Source organism: Rhinopithecus bieti, unplaced genomic scaffold (genome assembly GCF_001698545.2).
Source record: "Rhinopithecus bieti isolate Rb0 unplaced genomic scaffold, ASM169854v2 scaffold_33903, whole genome shotgun sequence".
Lineage (NCBI taxonomy): Eukaryota > Metazoa > Chordata > Mammalia > Primates > Cercopithecidae > Rhinopithecus > Rhinopithecus bieti.
The window spans coordinates 1,397,840-1,424,334 of record NW_016814625.1 but is presented as its reverse complement, the minus strand read 5'-3'; the positions used below and the strand labels follow the sequence as shown (position 1 = coordinate 1,424,334).

General features: G+C 37.6%; 1 protein-coding gene and 1 long non-coding RNA gene across 3 annotated transcripts; one reads left to right on the top strand and one right to left on the bottom strand.

Annotated features, from left to right (window-relative positions):
- Positions 1-94: 94 nt before the first annotated feature.
- LOC108515012 (uncharacterized) lies at positions 95-22,022 on the top strand. Its single transcript, XR_001881411.1, has 4 exons — positions 95-220; positions 11,946-12,005; positions 19,203-19,414; positions 21,985-22,022. It is a non-coding gene; the product is annotated as an uncharacterized LOC108515012 (long non-coding RNA).
- EIF5A2 (eukaryotic translation initiation factor 5A2) lies at positions 6,040-26,235 on the bottom strand. Of its 2 annotated transcripts, XM_017851581.1 has the most exons (6): positions 26,077-26,235; positions 25,189-25,388; positions 24,532-24,636; positions 11,898-12,029; positions 10,929-11,018; positions 6,040-8,096 (listed from the first exon to the last, which is right to left on the bottom strand). In XM_017851581.1, the coding sequence occupies exons 2-5, from the start codon at positions 25,351-25,353 to the stop codon at positions 10,959-10,961; spliced, it is 462 nt and encodes a 153-aa protein (XP_017707070.1). In that variant the 5' UTR covers positions 25,354-25,388; positions 26,077-26,235; the 3' UTR covers positions 6,040-8,096; positions 10,929-10,958. The 2 variants fall into 2 exon arrangements, with proteins under 2 accessions (XP_017707070.1, XP_017707069.1); XM_017851580.1 differs by having other exon boundaries at positions 7,927-11,018.
- Positions 26,236-26,495: the final 260 nt, after the last annotated feature.

Here is a 26,495-nt window from a genome sequence, read left to right as displayed (position 1 = left end):
TTGCTTCTTGTTCATTCGTTTGTATAATTTATCATGGGTTTTAGAGTTAATGCCAGGTCTCTTGATTTCCATCCAAAATGCTCCCCAGTTAAAATTCAATGAATGTTTGCTGTGACCTATCAGTACGTACAAGACATACGAGGGTGGAAGTGTCTTGCTGACAAAAGGAAAAAGTAGCTTTTGAGCTTTGAAGGATTGTAAATTGACATCAGATTAGAAGGTAATACGTTTTCGCGGAGATGAAATTATCATACCTAGGGGTAGGGGTATGGGATGGGGTGGACTTTGTTGTTAATTTGAAGAATGACCCCAGAAAGTAAGAACTGTTCATGGCCTTTATGCCAGCAAGTAGTTATCGTGGAAACTATGCTTTAATAGAGCATATGACTTGTGGAGTCTGAAGAGAGGCCCTGAATTCCTAGAAGAAATCCATTTCAACAAGATTTTTTAGTTGTCTGCCTTAAGAGCCACAATAATTACATTTCTTTTTCCAAACATTAAAGGGATAGAAGGGAGCCATTGGCATTTCCTCCTCAAAGGCTGCCTAAGCTGAGGGGCAGAAATGATTCTTATTTTGCTTGTCTTTAGCAGTCTTCCATGTCTTGACAATAAACTCCTTAAGCACTATTAAGCCATTTGTACAAAGAGGATATGAAAACATACCTGTTTCACAATAACAAGTAATCGCCAAATAACTAATTAGAAACTGTAATGGGGGAAAATTTGTCAATTAGAACAAAAAAAAAAACACCAAAACTTAAGAATATTAACGAGAAATGTATTAAATAATAATACATTTATATTATATAATAAAAAATATTAATACATTTATATTATATAATAAAAAATAATATTCAGATGGGAAGACTAAAAGTTGTAAATAATTCAGTTCTTCCCAAACTGCGTGTGTGGGCATGTATATAGTCACACAATGCTAGTCAATACCCCATAGTTATTTTTTAAAAATTTGACAGCTAATTAAAAAAATGATTTTAACATTTATTTTAGATTCAGAGGGTACATGTGCAGTTTTGTTACGTGAGTATATATAGTGACGGTGGGGTTTGTGGTGCGATTGATCCCTTCACCCAGGTAGTGAAAATAGTACCCAGTAGTTAGATTTTCAACCCTTACCCACTTCTAGTAGTCCCAGTGTCTATTTTGTAAAAATTTACTGATACATCATCATTGTATATATTTCTATATATAATATTGCATGGGATAATGTGATATTTTAATACATGGATACAATATGTAATGATCAAATCACAGTAATTTGGATATTAAACACCTCAAACATTTTTCATTTTTTTGTGTGTTGAGAACATTCCATGATGTCCATGAGTATCCAATGTTTAGTTCCCACTTATAAGTGAGAAGTACAATATTTGGTTTTCTGTTCCTGCATTAATTCGCCTAGGATAATGGCCTCCAGCTGCAGCCATGTTGCTGCAAAGTACATGATTTCGTTATTTATGGCTTGTGTTGACAGCTAATTCTAAATTACGACTCAATAAATGTCTGAAAAGAGCCAAGACACTTTAGAACAATGAAAGGGAGTGTGCCTTTCCAGCTCTTTCAATATAAGATATTGTAATAGATGATAGATATGTATTTAATATAAACTTCAGTCATTGGATCTATATGATGCTGAAGCCTTAGTAAATGGATCAGTAAGCAAAAAAATACAGAAAAACTCCTCCATATGTAACAACCTTACGAATGGCTAAAATATAGTTTTATTTTTATGTATGCATTTATTTATTTTTTAGAGACATAGTCTTGCTCTATTGCCTAAGCTGGAGTGCAGTGGCGCAATCTCAGCTCACTGCAACCTCTGTCTCCCGGGTTCAAGCAATTCTCCTGCTTCAGCCTCCCAAGTAGCTGGGATTACAGGCGCTTACCACCACACACGGCTAATTTTTCTATTTTTAGTAGGGATTTCGCCATGTTGACCAGGCTGGTCTCGAACTCTTGGCCTCAACTGATCCGCCCACCTTGGCCTCCCAAAGTGCTGGGATTACAGGTGTGAGCCATTGTGCCTGGCCTAAAATATAGTTTTATAAATAATTTTTTAATGTATGCTTGAGCTGGTGGAAAAGTAAAATAATTTTTAGGGAGCAGAAATGACAAGCCATGATCCTACATGTTTGGAGCTTGAATTAGCTCTGCCCAGATAGCATGAAAAAGCTCCAAACTGAGTATGTAGTTTAAAGTGTGCTTGTATTATTAACACCAGACAGAAGCAAGGGCAAATGCTCTCTGGAGAAATGCATTTTAGACTCTGGATTTTCTATTCTATTCCATTGACCTATCTTTTCACTTGCCAGTACCTCACTGTTTTGATATAGAGGCTTTGTAATATGTTTTAATTTCTGGTCATGCTAGTCCCCACTCAGCTCTGTCTTTTCAATATTTTCGTAGTGATTCTTGCACGTTCATATTTCTGTATGAACTTTATTAACAACTTGTTTAACTTCATTTAAAAAACTTGGTATTTTTATTAAGACTGTATTAAAATTATAAATTAAATTAGGTAGAACTATCATCTTACTAACTAGCTATCAACCAATAATATGGAATTTGTTCAGGTCAACTCTGTCTTTTGGGAGTGATTTATAGCTTTCCTTGTATAGGCTTTGAACATTTTCCTTTCATTATGTCTTCTAATTGGTTATTATTTGTATATATAAAACTATTTATTTTTGCATGTTAATTTTATTTCCTGCTACCTTGATGGACAACTTTATTGTTTGAGTTAGCTTTATCATTGATTATCTGGGATTTTCCAGATATACTATCAGATCATCTGAAAACAGAAAAGTCTTATTTTTTCTTTTATTCTTAAAATTTTAATACGTCTATTTTCTCTTGTCCACTTGTACTGGCTAATACTTCCAAAACAATAGGGGTCAAGATATTGAGCATTCTTGTCTAGTTCTTGACCTTAGTGAGACTGCCTTCAGCATTTCTCCACCAAGGAAAAGGCTAGCTTTTGGAATTTTATGCAAACACACACACACATATATATGCACATGTTTATACATATGTATACACACACATACATAGCTGTTAGGTGTACCATGTTAACATATATAAACATAAATACATTTACATCAAATAAGTATTCATACATGTCTATTTTCTAAAGAGATTTTTTAAGAATGGATCTTGTTTTACCTAAATTTTTTTTCAGTATGCAGAAAATCATGTTTTTTCAAATTTTTAATTTGTTTATTTGAAACAGATCTTGCTTTGTCACCCAGGGTGGAGTGCAGGCACAGTCATAGCTCACTGTAGCCTCCACCCCCTGGGCTCCAGTGATCATCCGACCTCAGCCTCCTAAGTAGCTGAGACTACTGGTGCGCTCCACCACACCTGGCTAATTGTATTTTTTTGTAGAGATGGGGTTTCGCTATGTTTCCCAAGTTGGTCTCAAATCCTGGGCTCAAGCCATCCATCCGTTTCGGATTACAGGCGTGAGCCACCATGCCCAGCCTTCTTTTTTCCCTTTATACCTATTAATATAGTAAATGCTATGAAAAGATTTCCCAATATATTAATATATGTCCTATGATAGTGAGCTATATTAATAGATTTTCTAATATTGAACCATTCTTACATTTCTGATAGACACTGGTGTATTACTTTCTTCATGTGGTGTTTGAGTCTAAAAACTAGTATTATATTAGGATTTTTGCTTCAATATATTTTTTGTTATTTTAACAGGTTTAGGATCAAAGTTATACTTGCTTCGTAAAAAGAATTTAGATTATTTTCCCTATTCTGAAACATTGTACATAATGTTAGGACCATATGGTCTCTGAAAGTTTGGTAAAATTCTCCTATGAAACCATTTGGACCCCGTTTTGTTTGGTTGGTTTCTTTGTGGGAACAGCAACCCCAGCTTGGTTTCTTTGTGGGACAGTTTCTTGACAACTTTCTGTAGTTCTATTAAAATTACAGTTTAAGCTTTCTGTCTTTACTGAGGTCAATTTTAATAACCATATTTTCCTAAGAAACTGTATCATCTAGGTTTTCAAATTTATGTGCATAGATTTGCAGAGTTTTGTTTTATTTTTATTTCCTCTACATTATCAGTGATTCCTTCTTGTCATTTCCCATTTTTGCATTTGTGCTTTCTTCATGTTTATTAAATAGCTAATGATCAATCTATTTTGTTAATTTTTCCAATAACTAGAATTTTAATCTATTTAATTTGCTATTTTTCTTATTCATCTCATTAATTTCTGCTTTTGTTATTGTTACTTCCTCCTGTGTGCTTCCTTTTGGTTTATTTTTCTAGCTGTTTGATTTACTATTTACTTATGTTCATTCTGTCATTTTTATTTATATAGATGGTAGGGCAATGAATTTTCCTCTGATAATACTTTTACATAGATTCTAATATATAGTATTTTCATTATCTTTCAGGAATTCCTTAATTTTTGTATTTCCCTTTTCATTGTACACTGCATAATAGGTTTTAAATTTCTAGTTAGAAAGACCTTTTTATTTTCTAGTTTTAATTTCACTTGGGACTGGTAACACAGTGTTTTTAATATTTCTGCTTTATAGAAGCTACTGCTGTTTTCTTTATGCTCTAAATGTCCTTTTTTTTGTGTGAAAGTTCTATTTGCCTTGGAAAGAAAATCTCTAACATCAGGATGGTAATATTTGATATATGTGCAAAAGATTTACCTCATTGATTGTATAGCAATTAAAATGAGCTACAGTGACAGCCACATTAAGTGAAATTCGCATAATTATGAAGGAAAAATGCAGACACACTATGAGTGTTAGTCGATGAACTTCTTCATTAGAATCTGTTGGGGATCTGCTGGGCCTTTTTGGCTTTCTTGGGCACTAGACTACAAGTCATTGTGGTCCTGGGAAGTGTCCCTGGGTGTAGCCAAAAATTATTTTAACTGGATTCAGAAAAAAAAAAAAAACAAACTTCTCAAATTGGACAATGGATTGATACAACCTTGTAGGTACGTCCTTTTGAACCAATACACAACCAGTGGTTGTAACTGATATGACTACAAGTATTGTGGGAAACAGATATTTTAAGTTCCCAGTGGAGTGAATAATTTAGACAAGCAGTATGGTTTCCAAATATGCAGTTCCATAGAAGGCCATTCTATTTGGATAGAATGTTTAATGATTTAATGATGGGGGGGTGGGGGAAGGATAAGATGCAGGTAAATTGTAAGAGACACAACTCATAATTAGCCCTTTTCAGTCTTCTTTTTCCCTCCTATGCCTCCCTCTGGGTAACTGGGCTACCGAATTTGCAAGTGGCAAAAAGGAGTGGGGATAGAGGCTAGAAGACCTTAACCGGTACTTCTTTTACTGCCCCACTTTGCATTGTGGTTCTGGTAGATTATGGGTATTTGTAATGATCATAGATACAAGGTGACAACTGCCATGGTATCTCTGGCATGGCTCCCATGTCAGGGAGCAAGAGGGATGTTCTAGAATGGTACAGTGTATAAGGAAGAAACCACTGAGCCACCTAGAAATGAACATGTCCAGTTGGTGTGCATTAGACACAGTGAGGACTGGCAAAAGGGTGAAGCGTTTGCTTCAGGGAATTATCGCACCACTCATGTTGTGGAAAGGGAACAGCAACTCCAGCTTGTAGGAAAGAAACACCTCAGACCCTGGGAAATCAGGGGTGAGGGAAGTAGCATTGCCCTCTCTTACATTAAATATCTCTGGAAGGACACATAGGAAGGGGATGAAGAGGGGAAAATGTCTTTAGTCTTTTGTACCTGCTGAATTTTGAACCAAGTGACTATTTTATATAGTTTAAAAAACATTAAACATTTAAAAATAAAACTGTACCTAAACCTCAAACTAATATTTAGAAATTAATAGTCCCAGCCATAATGCTAGGGCACTACGTGAGGACCTAGAATATAAAAGTACTCAATAAAAACAAGTTAGATTTTTTTTTAAAGTGGCATACACTTAAGTCATACAATTTTTGGGTATGAAATTGTTTTAAAGATGTAGATACACACGAATAGGGCAAGCTGTTAAGTTAACTTTATTTTTATTTAATACAACTGATGAAGTTAACAGACAAATATATTTTAATAATATAACAAAGTTATTATTGTTAGGGTATTATCTACATTTTAAGGTTTTTTAAGTCAAAGACTTAACATCTGAATTTTAACTATTTTTGAAATGTAAAATGCACAATTAGTAATACCCATACTACATATCTTAAAATTTTAAAGTTTTAGTGAAAACATTTGAGTCTCTGCAGGTAAAAGCAATAGTTCTCCTGTATCTAAGGAAAAAAATGTAGTACTAAAAAAGTGCCACTGGATTTAGACAATGCTAAACTGTTTCCTTTTTGGGGAGGAGGACAAAGTACATAATAGTATAGAACTAGTCATTTTCATTATACTAGTGTAGAACTAGTAATTTGCATTTGCTTTGTAACAAGCACAAGAGTGCTTATTTATAGTAGATATTAACCACAATAAGTAACTCCTCAAAAAAGATCACAGCTATGATGGGTGACAAGCTGTTCAGTCATTGCTGAAAATAGTCCAGAGTTTTTTAAAAAGTGCAATCTTGATCTGAGATAAATGTAAGTCTACCAATACCAAGAAACAGTTTTAGGGACTTCATATAAATACAGTAACCTGTCTTTTTTGTTTTGTAAAATAGGATTCTACCTGTTCTAAGGAGGGGAATAGTGGTAGATAGCAAATTCTGGCAACAAGTATGTTTCTAGCAGGTGAAAGCCTGGTATGCATTCTGTAAGATGCATCTTTTATGGAAAGAAAACATGCTTATTAGATGTATACAGTACTTTTCAGGCACTTGACCTCACTTGGTAGCTAAGTTGGTGTTCAGATGTTTGTTTAATGGAAAAACATTAAATTACATATTGGCTTCAAGCCATGTTCCCATAGAACATCTGTGTTTCATAAGCTAAATCCAAATGTTCCCTGCTAAAATCAAATAATGATGCCATATACCCAATTCAGAGAAAAAATTTAATAGATTAAATAGATTGAATTGTCTCAATTTTTAAGGTTTTCCGCTATAAATTTTTCTTAAATCTTTGTTGCCTGTTACTTGTCTGAATGTTAGCAGAAAAAAGGCTTGACAACTGTGAAATACTATGCCTAAATGACATTAAAATGAGAACTGCTGATCAGTACAATATACTGTTCATGGAAATATGCTTATATTTTCACTCTTACACTGCTTAAGAGCCATATTTTCTCATAGTAAATGTGTTCCTAGTTCATATTATAGAATTCAGTATGTAAACATTTCAATGTATCCAAAAGAGCATTATGAATTTACCTATTATCCCTAAATATGTTTGGTGAACCTCTACATCAATGCCTGGCTCCAAAACTATCGTTGGAGTCCATGCCAAAGGAATGCTTTCGGATATAATCTAAGGATAGAATTCTAAGATGAGACTGCCAAATTCTATTCTAAAATGAAAAAATATGGCAAGATTCCAGTATGGATGCCACTGTTTCCATTTTTTTCTTGACTATTTAGCATGTAGTTTAAGTGTGTTGACATTAAGGATTTTTTTATATGCATGTATCACGGTATTACAATTTGGGAAAATTCTGCAATATATTTTCAGGCAATTGGCTTTAAAATAATGAAGCTTCAGCTTTTAGCACAAACAGCCCTGAGAACAATGCATTCATATTACAGCTCAACTAGAAACAATTGAATTGAGAAACCTTAAAGTACAAAAACAAGTTCTGGAAAAGTTGTAAATTAAAAAAAAAAAAAAGTTACCAACAGTTGAGGCACCACCAGACAATACTTTTAAGAGTTGGGAGTTTGGAAAAAAGAACTAACATACAAAGCTATGTGCGTACATGTGCACATGCAAATTGTGTTGTAATGAAAAATTGTGTCTCCAAATTTTACAGCCTAATCATTTTATTGCAGTGTCTCCTATTATAGATATCATGCTCTGACTGCAGGAGAGTTTTGGTAATTAACAGAAAGCGCTGGTACAGAGACTTGTATCATTAAGGGAAACAGAGTCAAGAGCTTGGTTAGCAACAATTTCTTCAAGTGACTGACAGCCCCTGGAAGGGAGCATGAAAAAAACATCATAATTATGTTTATGATGCAAATGCTAAGTCAAAGTAGCAATGATATGATCTATGTTGTAACAAATAAGGTATAACGTCTTCACAGTATAAATAAAATGTTCTACAAAGAAAGAAATATTCAACCTGTTAATAATTGGTGAAAGGTATACAGATAAAAATGGCTTATCACTGTACAATCTATCAAAATGACAGTCCACATTCTATACATGGTAACTTATAATTTTTAACATTTGCTACAAAAAAGTACAACAAATATTAGGAATCAACTTTAACATTGCTGATGTCTAAAAAGAATGAAGTCACTTCTGTTCTATGTTAAAAAATACATGTTCCCTACTTCCTTTTAATATAATTTATAAAGCTTTACTAAATGAAACATTTTGTTCTAGAGAGATATCTACTGACTTATGTGAAAATAAAGTCCCATATCTTTAAAATCTATACTTATATATCAAGAGTATTTATACTTCATATATTACTTAAAATGAAAATATTTATGCATAAACAGCTTTTGCCATTCAAAGTATGAAGATAGAGATGCATTATTATAATTTGTACACCCTTAATTTGTACACAATTGAAAATATATGTGAAATTTTACAAGTTAGGAAGAACAGGGGCATGCTAATCAAGAGTTAATACTAAATCATAACACCAGCATGGTTAAGAGGGGCCATAGGAATGACCTGCAAGCAGCACAGATTAATAATTTTCTGGAATTCCTATGACTTACAGTGCCAACCAGTAGGAATTAAGATACACATTGCAGAGTACTAAGAAACTAGAGCAGTATGTAGTAGGTACTTAAATAGAATACTGGAAAGAATGTAGCCTAATTTTAATTGCGCTTTAGATGGGCAAATGCTAAAATGTTATACTAAAAACGACTACAACCTCACTATTTCTTGTGTTTTAGAAATTTCCTCTTTGCATTTCTCTTAAAGTATCTTGCTTCTTCCCCAAATGGGTTTGCTGAGGCTAAGACAAGATTTAAAAGTATGTACAAATTAAGCAACTAAAATTTGGGATCTTCTGTTACTAATGCTATTACCAGTCACTGATTAGATCAGTTACATCATCATATATGATATACTTTCCTTCAGAAGATAGGAACAAAGCGCTTTTTAGAGGTCAAGGCATGATGGGAGAAGTCTAAGAGCCAGTCTTGGAGAATTAAGGTATTTCTGAGATAGTGATTTTGCTTTATGTTTTGCTCCAATATGATGATTGTTACTGAGTCAAAGGTCCTCACAAACCCTGTGATAGTATCTAAAATTCTGGAAATATACATATGACTCAAAAGATTAAATAGAAATGCAGCGATGTCACCTAAAATACCTTTTAAAATAATTCAGTTTATAGAATTATTTATTAGTTATATTTCACACCACCAACTAAGTCACACAACAATCAGAAAAAAATGCATATACTTAAAATAAGTTAAATAATAATATTCATATAAAGTAATGTTGCTTCCATGATTCACTTTCAATTCACTTTAGAACAAAAAGGACATAAAATTAACAAAAATTCCAAATCAATTTAAGGAATTCTCAGTTTTTGTTTAATAAATACATTAATGTCAAAAAATCTACTTAAAAATGGTTGGAAACGGGCCAGGTGTGGTGGCTCATGCTTGTAATCCCAGCACTTTGGGAGGCTGAGGCAGAAGGATCACCTGAGGTCAGGAGTTCAAGACCAGCCTAGACAACATGGTGAAACCCCGTCTCTCCTAAAAAAAAATACAAAAAAAATTAGCTGGGTGTGGTAGTGCACACCTGTAGTCCCAGCTCCTTGGGAGGCTGAAGCAGGAGAATTGCTGGAATCCGGGAGGCAGAGGTTGCAGTGAGCCGAGATGGCACCACTGCACTACAGCCTGGCTGACAGAGTAAGACTCAGTTTCAAAAAAAAAAAAAAAAAAAGAAAAGAAAAAAAAAGTTGGATAGGAGTATTTACTGATAAATAGTAGTATTTATTCAACATGGTTGGAAAACAAGCATTGCATAGTATCCTGTAAAGCAGATCACTCCCTTTATATGTTGGGGACAAAGTTAAAAGCAAAAACAACTGAAAAGCAACTTTTCATTTTTATGCTGACTTACAAAGTCCTCACATAAAAATGTATAGATTTAATGAACCCTCTTTGCCACTGTCTTTTGTGTCTTCCTTATAATCTTACTTGCTAACTTTCACCCAACAGTTCAGTGCCCTTCTGCCAACCATAAGAAGGGACTAAAACCACCATTTAAGGTTACATCAAGTTTGCTAACAATTTGATAAATAGTATGACCAAAGTAATTACGTGGTTGCATGTGGCCGCCAAAATAACTGCCACTTTTTGATAACATGATTTTTGTTTAAGGATTTGTGTTTGCCCTACACAGGCTGAAACTGCAACAATTCCAGTATATAATCTGTTCATTTAATATTAAATCTGTAATTAATGCAGAGTAGTTCAACTTAAATGTGGTACTTCAATACCACTTTATGCTACATTGTTTGATTTAAAACCCTGGTTTAACATTTAACTAAAACATAGGAATGATTTGCTCAGACATAACATCTGCCGAAGCTATCTTGTTTGTTTCTTGAACTGACATACTGAAAACCACAGGAATATTATAGGAAACATACCTACAAAGTTAAAAAAAAATTATACATGATAATTTTTAAAAATTATCGATTGCTTGCAAAACTAACTCAAGCACAATCTGAAAACAATTAAAAAAAGAAATGAGGTTGCTTATGAAGGCTATAGCTTTGGTGACAACTTAGAACCAAATTAGATCTGCAGTTGATTCAGACCTAAACAGTGTTCATGCCTGATGTTTCCATTTATTTGCAGGGTTTTATGGCTACGGCATATTCTTCACTCATTGCACACATGACAGACACCTAGAAGGAAAAAAGCAGGCAAAAGGTTATTCAGGAGACAATACACATAGAAGATATAATTAGTTCATTATATATTGTATATTTGTGGATATTTTGTACACAGGGACTTCTGAAAGGGGTATTCCAAAACAAGCTACGTTCTTTACAGTTTTCTAAAGCAGAATTTCTCAAATAGTGGTTTGTAAGACAATTTCCAGGAAAAAGGAAAAATAACTATAAATGTTTGAACACTTATTACACGTTACATTTCTGAAAGTTTTAACAAAGACAGTAAATCTCCTTTACTTTTTAACACTCCACTAGCATAATTTCTTACCTGCAAGAATAGCTCAGGGCCGGGCGCCTTGTTCAGGCCTGTAATCCTAGCACTTCTGGGAGGCCAAGGTGGGCAGATCACCTGAGGTCAGGAGTTTGAGACCAGCTTGGCCAACATGTTGAAACCCAATCTCTACTAAAAATACAAAAATTAGCCAGATGTGGTGGCGTGTGCCTGTAATCCCAGCTACTCAGGAGGCTGAGGGGAGACTCACTTGAACCCGGGATGCGGAGGTTGCAGTGAGCCGAGATCATGGCACTGCACTCCAGCCTGGGTGACAGAGGGAGACTCCATCTCAAAAAAAAGAGAAAAACAGGGTCAGTTGCAGAGCTTCAGAACAAATTTGGGTTTGAGAGTAATGTTGATGTAGCAAAAACAAACTTTGATACTTTCTTTGGTAATCAGTCTCTAAGGGTTTTATGGAAAACCTGCCTGAGAGATCATTTTCAACATTTTAGCAGTATTTTTAAACCACATTCCATATGTAGTATTTTATGTTAACTAGTTGAGGCTGAAGTTTTTACAAAATGGTTTTAAAAAACAATCCTTCTCTAAGTCTTTACCTGTACATCTTCACCTGCATTGTATTTTCCTTCTATTTCTTTGCCTAGTTCACCTTCTGGCAGTTTAAGATCCTCACGAACTTCACCAGTTTCTGTCAGCAGGGAAAGGTAACCATCTTGAATGCATATCAGCTATTAGAAGAAATTATATCATTGTGCTGATTAGATTATATCCACTTCTTTGTAATGTTTACACAGTTAAATTGCAATTGATATTCTTGTAAGTACAAAGTAATACATTAATATTCTTGGTATTTAAAATGCTAAAATATAAAAAATATAAAATATGTACAGAATGGAAGTATAAGTTTACTCCTCCCGGTACTTCCCATACCCAATCTCTGCATTATTAAACAGTTTAGGTTTCTTTACAGTGTATTCCATTTATGTTTACAAAATAAATATAGTTGTTTTTTTTTTTTTTAAATGGGATATTGTAAATACTTTACAGTGAGCTGTTTTGACTTAATAATATGTCTTAGAAATACTTTCTAACCAGAAATTATAAACCTACCTTAGTTAACTACCATATAGCTGCATGGACATACTATAACTGATTTAACCAATTTCATATTACTGGGCATAAAAGTTATTTTTGCTATTACAAACTGCATTTTCTAATTTGAGTATGAGCCAAATTAAGTGGAAAATTTTTGGTCTTCAGCCAACAACAACAACAACAACAACAAAATCCACTAGTGTATGGATAACAGTAGCGAAAAAAAAAAAAAAATAGTTGTCAACCCAACCTGCAAAAAAGCACAGTTTTGATACCACTGAACTTCTTTTACTACAGGAATGAGGAAACAACCAACCTCCACTCATTTATTCCATTAATGAAAGCATGTACACCATTAGTATGCCTAGAATCCTAACACGTTTTATAAAAGGCTATTATCCAGAATATCGGCTGCTAATATCTACAAAAGGAATCAAAGACAATGGCCCTTGAACCCCTGTAAACCACTACGATATAACCCAGACATATCGTTGGGATTGTTCTCCTCCACATACGGCACCTATCAAAACTGACTATGGCTCTCCACAGAAACTCCATCTACCACAGGAAATTTGTTTTTATGTCTAGAAATCTCAAAAATAAGAAATCCTACAGAGCTACAACAAAGAATTTTAACTAACCTCTTAGACCCTCAAATATTTGTGTGGTGGCTTGTAGAGAAGTAGGAGCAAGGAGGTTAAGGTAGAAGTGTAATTTTTAAAAATATATATATATAGTTAAAGATGGGGGTCTCATTATATTGCCTAGGCTGGCCTCAAACTCCTGGGGTCAAGTGAGCCTCTGCTTTAGCCTTCCCAGGAGCTGGGACTATAGGTGTGCACCAATCCACCTAGCTTGAAGTGTAATTTTTAAACAACCACAACATTCCAAGGCAAAACTTTCTGATTTCTGTTTAGTTATTCCCTAAAGCAGAGCTTGTCTATTTCAAGAGTTAAATGTTCCTACTGTGCCACTAGTGACTGAAACACAGAAGCCAAATAATAATACTGATATTTTGAAAATGATGTATGTAATGGAGTTATTTTATTTTTTAAGAGTTAAGAATCAAACTGTGGCATGAAATATATAAAACATTTCAAATGTGAAACGTATAAATATCATAAAACATCTAGTAAAACAATGCATTTACAAACATTAAACATCTTATAAAATAAATTGCTATATTAAATACAATTAGAGTTTTAAAATAAAACTAAGCTATGAAAAACAAAAATAATGAGGACAAATTAATCTTTGATATGGTTTGGCTTTGTGTCCCCACCCAAATCTCATCTTGAATTGTAATCCCCACATGTCGAGGGAGGAACCTGGTGGGAGGCAACTGGATCATGGGGTCAGTCTCCCCAATGCTGTTGTCATGATAGTGAGTGAGTTCTCTTCAAAGTGTTTAGCAGACCCCGCCTCACTTGCTCTATCTCCTGCCGTCATGTAAGATGTGCCTTGCTTCCCCTTCACCTTCTGCCATGGTTCCCGAGGCCTCCCTAGCCATGTGGAACTGTGACTCAATTAAATATCTTTTCTTTATAAATTACCCAGTCTCAGGTAGTTCTTCATAGCAGTGTGAAAAAGGACTAATACAGAAAATTGGTACCAGGAGTTTGGGCCACTGCTATAAAGATGCCTGAAAATATGGAAACCACTTTGGAACTGGGTGTCAGGCAGAGACTGGAACAGTTTGGAGGGCTCAGAAGAAAGAAAGATGAGGGAGAGTCTGAAACTTCCTAGAGACCTGTGGAATGAATTTGACCAAAATGCTGACAGTGATATGGACAATGAAGTCCAGGCTGAGGTGGTTTCAGATGGAGATGAGGAACTCATTGGGAATTGGAACAAAGGTCACTTCTGCTGTGCTTTAGCGAAGAGACTGGCTGCATTTTGCCTTGCCCTAGAGATCTGTGGAACTATGAACTTGAGAGAGATGATTTAGGGTATTTAGGGTATCTGGCAGAAGAAATTTCTAAGCAGCAAAGTGTTCAAGAGGTAACCTGGCTTTTTTTGAAAGCATACAGTCATATGCATTCACGAAGAGATGATCTGAAACTGGAGCTCATGTTTAAAAGGGAAGAATAGCATAAAAGTTTGAAACATGTGCAGCCTGACCATGTAGTAGAAAAGAAAAACCCATTTTCTGGGAAGAAATTCAAGCCAGCTGCAGAAATTTCCATAAGTAACAAAGAGCTGAATATTAATAGCCAAGACAATGGGGAAAATGTTGTAAATGGGGAAAATTTTGTAAAGATGGGGTTTCACCACATTGCCCAGGCTGGAGAACTAGTTTTTAAAAAAAAAATTCACAGAAATAAGTTTCTGGACATTCCAGATATCTTCATGGCATCCCCTCCCAACACAAGCCCAGAGGCCTAGGAGGGAAAAATGGTTTCGTGGGCCAGGCCCAGGGCCCTGATGCTCTGTATAGCCTTGGGACTTAGTGCCCTGTATCCTAGCCACTCCAGCTCCAGCTGTGGCTAAAAGGGGCCAAGGTACAGCTTGGGCTGTTGCTTCAGAGGGTGTAAGCCCTAATTCTTGGAGGTTTCCATGTGGTGTTGGGCCTGCAGGTGCACAGAAGGTAAGAGTTGAGGTTTGGGAGCCTCTGCTTAGATTTCAGAGGATGTATGAAATGTCTGGAGGTCCAGGCAGAGGTCTGCTGCAGGGGCAGAGCCCTTATGGAGAACCTCTGCTAGGGCAGTGTGGAAGGGACAGGTGGGGTTAGATCCCCCACACAGAGTCCCCACTAGGACACTGCCTAGTGGAGCTGTGAGAAGGGGATCACCATCTTCCAGATTCCAGAACGGTGCACCATGTGCCTGGAAAAGCAACAGGCACTCAATACCAGCCACTGAAAGCAGCTGCAGAGGCTGTACCCTGCAGAGCCACAGGGGTGGAGCTGCCCAAGGCCTTGGGAGCCTATCTTTTGGATCAGTGTGCCCTGGATGTAAGACATGGAGTCAAAAGAGATTATTTTGGAGCTCTAAGACTGAATGGCTGCCCTGCTAGGTTTCGGACTTGTATGGGATCTGTAGTTCCTTTGTTTTGGCCAATTTCTCCCATTTGAAATGAGAGCATTTACCCAATGCCTGTACCCTCATTGTATCTAGGAAGTTTATGCTTTTCATTTTATAGGCTCATAGGCAGAAGGGACTTCCCTTGTTTCAGATGAGACGTTGGACTTGGACTTCTGGGTTAATGCTGGAATGAGTTAAGACTTTCAGGAACTGTAGAGAAGGCATGATTGTGTTTTGAAATGTGAGAACATGAGATTTGGAAGGGGCCTGGGACAGAATGATATGCTTTGGCTCTATGTCCTCACCCAAATCTCATCTTGAATTATAATCCCCACATGTCAAAGGAGGGACCTGGTGGAAGGTGACTGGATCATGGGGCAGTTTCCCCATGCTGTTCTCATGATAGTAAGTGAGTTCTCATGAGATCTGATGGTTTAAAAGTGTTTGACAGTACCCCCCAGGCTTGCCGTCTCTCCTGCTGCCATATCAAACATGCCTTGCTTCCCCTTCACCTTCCTCCATGATTATAAGTTTCCTGAGGCCTCCCCAGCCACGTGGAACTGTGCGTCAATTAAATCTCTTTTCTTTATAAGTTACCCAGTTTCAGGTAGTTCTTTATAGTAGTGTGAAAATGGACTAATACAATCTTTTAAATGGAATTATTTATTAAAAAATCTTAAGTTCTATAGAAAAGTTGCAATAATGCAATGAAATCCCATATCCTTTACCTAGATACCGCCATTGTTAACATTTAATCACATGTGCACTATTTTCTCTATGTATACATCCAACATATATAACATCTATCATATACATTCTTAATATTTTTACAGAACTATTGAGAGTAAGTTCCAAAGATCATGATTCTTCAGCAGTAAATACTTCAGTGCAACAGCCATGACTTTTCAGCAATTAAAACTTCAGTGTATTTTTCTCAAGAACAAGGATATACTCTTAGATAACAACAATTTATTTTTCAAAGTCAGGGAATTAATACTGATAACCTATTATTCAATATATAGTACATATTTAAATTTGCCAATTATCCTAGTATTGTCCTTGATAGCAACTTATTTCCCTAACTCCAGGGTCATATCTTGTATTTATTTGGCTATTATATCAGTTTAGTCTCTTAATTCTAACAGTTTCCCCCACCCCTTAACTTTCATGGCATCAACTTTTTGTTTTTTGGGGGGTTTGGTTTTTGTGAGACCAGGTCTTGCTCTTTCACGCAGGCAGGACTGTGGTGGCATGATCATGACTCACTGCAGCCTCAACCTCCAGGGCTCAAGTTATCCACCCACCTCAGCCTCAAGAGTCACTGGGACCACATGCATACAACCACTATGCCTTTTTTTTTTAAATTTATTTTTATTTTTTGTAGATACAGGGTCTTTCTCTGTTGCCCAGACTGGTCTCAAACTCCTGGGGGTTCACTATTTTATAGATTATTCCTCAGTTTGTGTTTGTCTCACGGTTTCCTCATGATTAAGGTAACATTTTTGAAAGGAATACTATACAAATGATGTTCCCTCAGAGTATCCTATCAGGAGGCAAATGTCAATTTGTCCCATTACGAGTGATGCCAACTTTGATACGCTAAGGTAGTTATCTGCCAGATTTTTCCACTCCAAAGTTACACTTTCCCCCTTTGTAATTTGCAAGCTTTAAGAAAAAAAAAAAAATCCAACAGTGTCACTGTCAAGTCCCCAAACATATTTTTGTGCAAATGTTTCCATCTTCTCTCTAACTCCATAGAGTTGGAAGGTGGGGATGGTAAGGAAATTGTTCTAAGTATCTTCTTCTGGTCCTTTACCTTTAAACAAACCTACTGATTTGATCACTTTTAGATGTTTTTGAACAATTTTTTTTTTGGTAGAAAGTAATTATTGTTAGTAGCAAGCAGGGAGACAGCAGAGGTGAGGGTCAAAAAACTTTAGAGATGTAAGGCATGTGGAGGCGTACCAAGCTCCTGAGCAGTATATGAGGTTATAATGCTATCAGAATGTGGTATTTTTGGCCGGGTGCGGTGGCTCACACCTGTAATCCTAGCACTTCAGGAGAGGCCAAGGCGGGCGGATCATTTGAGGTCAGGAGTTCGAGACCAGCCTGGCCAATATGGCAAAAGCTTGTCTCTACTAAAAATAAAATAATTAGCTGGATGTGATGGCATCTGGAGTCCCAGCTACTTGGGAGGCTGAGGCAGGAGAATCACTTGAACCCAGGAGGCGGAGGTTGTAGTGAGCTGAGATCACACCACTGCACTCCAACCTGGACGGCAGAGCAAGACTCCATCTCAAAAAAAAAAAAAAAAAAAAAAAAAAAAAAAAAAAAAAGAATGTGGTATTTTTTATTTCCTACTAAAATAATCCAGGGCTCCTTGGATAATTCCAGGTCCAGATCAGGAAGTGTGTAAGATGAACCTGGAGCAAGCTGTTGTACTAAAAAGCAAGGAACTATCAAGGAGAATTAAAATTTGGCCCATGTCAAAGGGACTCAAGAGCTAACTTGAATAAGCTCCCATTGGCCAAGATGGAACAATGTGAGAATCAATAAGGACAGTAACAACAGTGGATTCAAACACGAGTATGTCTAAATGCTTGAATTTATAATGAAAAAATATGTATTTGGTCATCTTCAGTGGATGCTAGGAACCAATTTATTTTATAAACTGTACCTTAAAGGGGAAGAGTCAAATACACCCACCCCTGCTACAGACACACACACTGTCTCTTAAGGTAAACAAAAATTGATGAAGGGAAGTTTCTTTTTATAGAAGTATTCTGGCTAAAAAAAAAAATGAAGGAATGACAGATCATAAATTTTGTCTCCTCCAATTAATAGATTGAGACAGTGATCACAAATCTGATAATATCACAAAAGGAGAAACAATCAGACTTATTTATCTAATGACTGCATAGAACATTATGGAGTAGTCCTGTTAAAGGAAAGAAAGAAAGAAAATAAAAATCTGAACTGAATCTGATCAAGACTCTACATCTTACTACCAAGTTTCAGGAAACACAAGGGACAGAGGAACATGTTAAAAAACAAGGAAATGCAATTAGCAAAACCCAGACAGTGGGAAAGTCTACAGAAGAAATGACCCAGTGTCTTTGTCAAAAACTTGCAGAGACAGAAGTAATCATACTGGTAATTGTTGAAGCTGAGTGACAGGTACACAGGATTCATTATACTATACTTTGAAAATTTCCACAATAAAAAGTGAAACAAAAAATGCTATAGTATATATGAATTCTAGAACAAGCACCATAACCACTAAGTGCTGGGAGGCACAGTAAGCTAAGGAAGCAAAACATGATCTAAAAGGGAGTGTGGGGAGAGTTAGTGACTGCAGATTCTGTCTTAGATATAGTCAGAATAGGAAAGAACACTGAAAAGGGGGAATTATTGGGAAACTACTTTGCCTCATTTGTACTACTGATACACAACAGAAGGCTGGAGAAGGTATATTATCCCTACAGGTGCCTTCCTCTTTTTTTTTGAGATGGAGTCTAGCTCTGTCACCAGGCTGAAGAGCAGTGGCGCAATCTCAGCTCACTGCAACCTCCACCTCACTGGTGGTCTCGAACTCGTGATCTCGTGATCTGGCCGCCTCAGCCTCCCAAAGTGCTGGGATTACAGACGTGAGCCACCACGCCTGGCCAGGTGCCTTCTTAGTTCTAATTTCTGAATTTAATTTTTTTTCTCAATCTATTTCAAAACAACCAGACTTGTTTAGTAACAACTATTCCTTTTTATTTCTTCCTTCTTTTCCCCCAGAGTGTAGCACTCTTGCGCTACTTCCTTAGAGTTGCTGGTTCCTGGTAGAGACTGAATGCTTGATCACCATTATTATACAGCCTAAGCAAATAACACCACCATCACCTGACCCATCATCTGACCCACCAAGCCACACAACTGGGAAGGCACAGCAGCTCTCCATCATTGAGTGGAAGTAGCGTACATGAGATCAGCTTGAGAAGGACCTAAAGGTACAAACAAGTTGTATAAGAAGTGGCTCAGACTCAGAAAACACCTTCTCTTACCACATTGACACTTCTCCCTCAACTCATACCAATGACTTGATGGAGAGTTGCCTATGACCAGTTGACTGAGAAAGGAAAATATTCACAATGGTTTCTAGATGGTTATGCATTATATGATGACACCATTCAGGGGTCAGCCTGAAAGTGGGTTTGGGAAGAACTTCAAGCACTGGACCTGAAAGAAGATAGAACCAGAAGTGTGTATTTGCACTGATTATCAGCTGTAGCTAACAATTTGGCTGGAAGGTTAAGGACACAGAAAGAACAAGATAGGAAAACTGCTGACAGTAAGGTTTGGAGAAGTGGTATGTTGACAGACCTCTCCAAATAATTGAAGAATGTGTCCACATGAATGCTCACCAAAGGGAATCTGTAGAGATTAGGCTCTAAAAAATTAGGTGTACAAGGTGATTCTCACTGTGAATGTGTGAATGCCATTCAGCTTTTTTTTTTTTTTTTTTTTTTGAGACTGAGTCTTGCTCTGTTACCAGCTGCAGTGCAGTGGTGTGATCTCAGCTCACTCCAACTTGCACCTCCTGGGTTCAAGCGATTCTCCTGCCTCAGCCTCCCAAGTAGCTGGGGTTACAGGTGCGTGCCACCACACTGGCTAACTTTTGTATTTTTTGTAGAGACGTACAGGTGTCTTTTTTTTTTTTTTTTTTTTTTTTTGAGATGGAGTCTCGCTCTGTCGCCCAGGCTGGAGTGCAATGGCAGGATCTTAGCTCACTGCAACCTCCGCCTCCTGGGTTCAAGTGATTCTCCTGCCTCAGCCTCCTGAGTAGTTGGGATTACAGGCACGCACCACCATGCCCGGCTAATTTTATATTTTAGTAGAGATGGGGTTTCACCATGTTGGCCAGGATGGTCTCGATCTCTTGACCTCGTGATCTGCCTGCCTTGGCCTCCCAAAGTGCTGGGATTACAGGTGTGAGCCACCGCACCTGACCTCAGCTTCTTTTTATAGCTTCCCTCATCTTTGCTCAGTGGGATCAATGACACAGGCTTTCTCTCACCAATACTAATCTGACTACAGCCACTACTGAAAACCTCACAGAAACAGGAGAGTCTTGATATGGCAGAAGAAGAACATAGAACAAATGAACAAGAAGTCTTGATATGTTCCCCAGAAGAACAGCTGGTTACCTGACTGTACGCCTTCCATCATGAAACAGGCAGCAATTTTTTCTTATTGCAGTAGTTTTACTCTACATATGGATTTGCCTTTCTTGCCTGCAGTGCTTCTGCTAAAATCTCATCCCAATTTACAGAATGCCTCATTCCTGTCATAGTATCTCACATTGCATCACTTCTGACTAGAAAACTAATTTTACAGGCAAAGTAACGAGGGAGTGAAACACCCAGATAATTCGCTGGTTCATGTACCCTATCATTCCAAAACAGCTTGCCTCTGTGGATCGGCCTAGTGAAGACTCACATATGGTACCTGCTGTGGTACTTTGTTGGCCTGGAGTGTTGTTTTTGGCAGGTTACAATATATTTCAATATATGGTGCTATTTTTCCCATAACAGAATACACAGGTCTAGGAACTAAAGTTAGTGGCTCTTCTCATGATTACCCTTAATGATCCTGTAACAAATATTTGCTTCTAGTCCTTGCAATATTGGGCCCTATTGGTTTAGAGGTTTTCCATTTCCAAAGAAAGACTGCTTCCATCTGAGAACACAAGGATTCCCATGAAACAGGTAAAAATTATAGACAGACTTTAAGCTCAGGGAATTCAATTAACATATCTAAACATTCAAATAATATACTACTTATTTGAATTCAATTAACGTATCTCAACATTCAAATAATATACTACATATTTGAAGAATATACTAGGATTTAATAGTCACAGTTTTGGCAATTCACTAATAGTCCAAAGATCCACAATATGTACTTTATTTGTCTGTAGTAATTAGTTTTCCTTCTGGAAAATGGTCTTCAAATGGCAGGTAAAACTTTAGTAAATGCAGAAACGGCATTTAACTTGTGGTGAGGTTTATATCAACACAGAACTTTCCAAAGAAATATGATTCCAGAGAGTACTAACGTCTGAATAAGCATTTCTCTATGAATTTGGGGATTCCCAAAGTTATATCTGGATGTGTTTATAATTTATACCACCACTGAGTCCCGGACATCTATAACTACTTTTGGGAGAAGTAATGTAAATAAGCAATTCTAATCCAAGCTAATCTTGAAAAGAAGTCAGGAGACAATTTTTCTTTCATTCTGAACTTATTTTAAAACACATAAAATTAAAACTATAAATATTAATATGTTTTGTTTCCTGTTTACTTTTTAATTATTATAATGAACAGAATACATATTTCTCTTTAGCCAACTGCCAAACTGGCACTCAAAATATTGAATTCAGCAAATATAAAGGATTACACACAGCCAAATAATGAGTAGGTATTTAATCAAGGCACTTGGTTAGGTAAGTGAAGACCACCAAAGCACAATAAATATAAATAGAAAGGCTCACAGAACTTTTTTTTTTTTTATACAGCATCCCATTCTGTCACCAATGCTGGAGTGCAGTTGAGTGATCATGGCTTAGTGCAGCCTTGACCTCCAGGGACTCAAGTGATCCTCCCACCTCAGCCTCTGGGTCTGCTGGGACTACAGCTGCGTACACCACCATGCCTGGCTTTTTTTCTTTTTTTTTTTCCGTATTTTGTAAAGATGGGGTTTCACCACATTGCCCAGGCTGGAGAACTAGTTTTTTTAAAAAAATTAACAGAAATAAGTTTTCTATGCTGACTTGAAAATGAAGAGCTGAGAAATAATGAGTAATTTCTATGCCAGACATTGTTGTATTAACTAATTAAACCTCAAAATGATCCCATAAGACATTATTATTTATATCTTTGCTTTACAAAGAAAGAAATGAAAGCAAAACAGGTTAAGTAACTTGTCAACCAAGGTCACACAGCTATTAAGTGCCAAAGTAGAGACTAGGACCAAGCCTGACTGGCTTAAATCATCCTCTTACCCACTTTGCAGTGCGGTATACATACCAAGGGCTGGGATAAGGGTGAAGTAAGACACTTGTCTTGGGTGCAAAATTAAAGAAGGCACCAAAAAAACCTCAGTGACTAGATAAGCATTTTAATGCAATATTTTAAAAATTTAGAATTAATGCAAAAATCCTATGATAAAATACCAACATTTTAAATAAAGATGGGATCAGAATTAATTTTCTTTGCGCCTTGAGCTCCCATATGGCTTGTCATTGTTACTAGTTCTGTCTCTATTTAAAATTTTGTGCCTGAGGCAAGAGCCTCCCTCACTTCATTCGCCTCATCCTAGTCTAGGACTCAAACCAAATTTTTCCTTTAAGTCTTGAGCTCCGATCAATGACTGGCTAACCTTATCATAGTATAATAGTAATTATCTGAACTGCTGATACCATCTTTCTGAAACATGCAACATGCAACAGGCAAAAGCATTCTATATTGAATGAATATTATTGAATATAATTAATACTGAATATTTGAAGCATTCACATTTTAAGATGAAGAGAAACCCAATTTTGACAAAATTCTATGCTCAGCTTTAGCCTGCTGTACTATCCTTACCACATTCAGTAATCACATACACATTTAACAAATATTTTTTGAGCACCTACTATGTACCACATCAAATTCGGTGCTCCAACAATAATGAAATGATTAAGTAGACTATATATTTAACAAATGTTTTTTGAGCACCCACTATGAACCACATCAAATTTGGTGCTCCAACAATAATGAAATGATTAAGTAGAATTTTTACATAGGAAAAGAGGGAAACAGAACAGTACTTTTTGGTACATATCTACTTATGGAGTTCTTATGGGGTCCATTTTCTCATTTAATCCTCATATTATCCCTATTTTGTAGATGAGAAGACAGGCTCAGAAAGGTTGTATTACTTGTCCAAAATCATCCAACTAGAAAGTGACAGAACTAGATCCAAACCCAGATCTACCTGGTTAAAAAAACCCACTTGCAAAACAATTCAAATTTCTACAAAGACTTCAAAGCAACCTAGAAAACATTTATGACAAGTCGGAAAATGAAAATATAGAAGTGTTTACTAGATTAAAACTACAAAAAAGTATGTTTGCATGTGGACAAACAGCAAAGGAAATCATTGCGTAAATGTAGTTGATAGCAACATTAAAAAAATTTACACAATAAAGGGTACAGAAAAAAATCAGTTTCAGTTGGATAAAACAAATACCAGTGTCAACTTTGTAGTTTTACTACGTAAAATGAGCAGAAATGAGTTTGATATATGATATGGTTGATGTAGACACTGAAGACTTTCAAGAAAAGCTTTAGTTATGAGTAATCTGAGCTTCCACATTCTATAAGGTCAATTATTTGTTTATCATCAGTACTCCAAACAACAAAATGCTATCATTAAATATGACCTACCCAAATGTATAGCTGGAACTAAAACTTGAAATTTACATATATAATTTAGCAAAAGGTCACAGCATGGTCACTGAACGTAATTTAACCAATTACATAGTTTTTGTGTTTTCTTCACCATACTCAGTGACCATGTACTTTATATTTATGGCTTTCAACTTATTTCCCTACTTAAGAATGTCAGGTTCTGACTAACATTCATTAATACAAAAACTTGGCAGGAACATGAATTTCAGTAGTTTCTTGAATGTCTTAGGTCTGATCAGTGAAAACAAACAAAACATCCAGGAGGGATGTTTTAAATTAGAATAAGAAATATATTACAACAGAGAGAATAGTACTTTTACTAAACATTGGACTTAATTGCAATATGCAGTCACTTGGTCTGAGGAGCACTAATAAGTATTTGACTTTTTAAAAAATGCAAGAATGTGAAAAAATAGCAAACTAGCAATAATCCTAGAAAAGGTATGTTAAACATCACTATTTCTCCAGTTTCTAAGATAGGTGGTGCCTAATAATTGGTTAGAAAAACCTACAAAACTACTCTTGGGTTTTGTCAAATTATTATTGATAGTACAAAGTATTTGCACCTTGAAGAAACAAGCAACATTCTAAAGAAAATCAGTGCTTACTTGATAATCATTTCTCTTAATATTTGGAACATCCATGTTGTGAGTAGAAGGACAAATATCTTCATATTTTTTGCCCGTGAAAATATCAATTCCAACAAGGTGAACCTAACAGAGGAGAACAGGAAACCTGTTTAATCTCTGCCAAGTATATCACTCATTACACACACAAGAGCACAATACCAACACTGATTACGACAGATTCTTTTTCTCCGCCTTCCAAGGTCATCTGATTTTACTTAAAAAAAAAAAAAGTAGTGGTCTTAAAATTAAGAGGCAGTAAACAACTAAACAGTATCACGACATGTCAAGACCCAATATAGTCCAGTGATTCAACTATGAGATTACACAAGAAAAATAAACTGTAGGTTTCTTAGAATTGCTGGAACAGGTTTTCTCATCTGTAAACTGAATAGATCTTCTAAGTCACTAGGATTCAGGAAAGTTTCAGTTCCCAGTTAATGAACATTGTTAAGGGCCCAAGAAGGGAATGCTACCTTTCAGTATTCAACGTAATAACTGATCACCCAGTAATTGTGGGAAGGAAAAAACAGTGCTTATTACAAAATTTTAAGTATAGAAATCTCATGATCTGTAACGGAACACAAATGATCAAAGTCCCAACGCCAAAGCCAAAGCCTGATCTGCAAGGGCACTTACCTTGGCATGACCATGCTTTCCAGTTTTGGAAGTTGACATTTCCACTATTTTGCATGGTCGTCCTTTGAGCACCACGAAGCCGTTTTTGCGCAAGGCCGAACACTGCATAGGGTAAGTGCTGGAAGCCCCGGCATCTCCAGTAGTGAAATCAATTTCGTCCGCCATGGTGGGCTGGGGAGATGGTAGTTTTTCCGTGGGAACTACACACAAAAAGTTTGTGTTTGCTTTTCAACAACGGGTATGTAGGCAGGAAAACGTCTCATTTCGGACAAGTTATGTGCCAAGCATCACGGGCCTGTTATTTCTGCACGTAAGGAACGCCCACCCTAGACTAGTGGACACTTTCTAACTCTGGCCTCTACAAACTTTTCCAGCTATTGCTTGGGGAGGTGGGATGAGAAGTCGCAGAGGAGCTCGCTGAGGGTGGGGACACCCGCCCAGGGCGCTCCTCCGCGCTGGAAACAGCAGGTTGCGGCCCCTATCGCCCCACCGCAGAAGCCGGCGACCTTCCCGCGCCGCCCAGCACTCGGCCGCCGCCCTGAACCCTACTGCGGGGTATCCAGCCCAGGCCGCACGTCCCCGCGAAGGATGCGGGGTAACAGAACCTGGCCGGCGGCACCCGGCCCTCTGCTAGCTGGCGCGCACCCCGCCCTCCACCCTTCAACGCCGCCGCCGCGGCCGCACACGCGCCCCCTGTTCTGCCGGCATCCTCGGCTCAGCTTGGCCTGGCCCGGCCCCACCAGGGCCTGAGCCCCGGCGGTCCCGCGCTCGCCTCTGTTCCCCCATCCATTCTCCTTCCTTCCCTCGGGCAGCGCTTGGCTCTGGGCGCCTTCCCCGGCCCTGCCTCCCTCTGGCCCCATCCCCACCAGCTTTTCCCCAGGTCCTCACCTTTCAGCTGGCAAAGAGTGCCTTTCGTCTGCGTACCCGCGCTGGTTCCCTACAGCTGCGGCGCCGGCGGCGGCGGTGGCGGCCGCGGCAGTTCCAAGAGACGGGGCGGGGCCGCCACACTTTCCACACCCCAGCCTCCCCGCCCTTACCCGCCCCCACCTCAGCCCTATTTCCGGGATAGGCCCCGGAGCGTCACAGGCACCGCCCTCTCGGGCTACCATTGGCTACCAGATTCCCGAGGCTCCGCCCAGTCACGTGAAGCGCGCCCTGGCAACCCCACGTGCTGCGGATTAGTGCACTTCCGGCGTGGAGCGCACTTTCAGCACTCTGAATACCGAGGTTGAGCTCGCTGGCAGAGGAACTCGCGCCTTCCAACTCTTAGGTTTGTTGCGTTCGGGTCGCAGTCGACTTTAATGGGA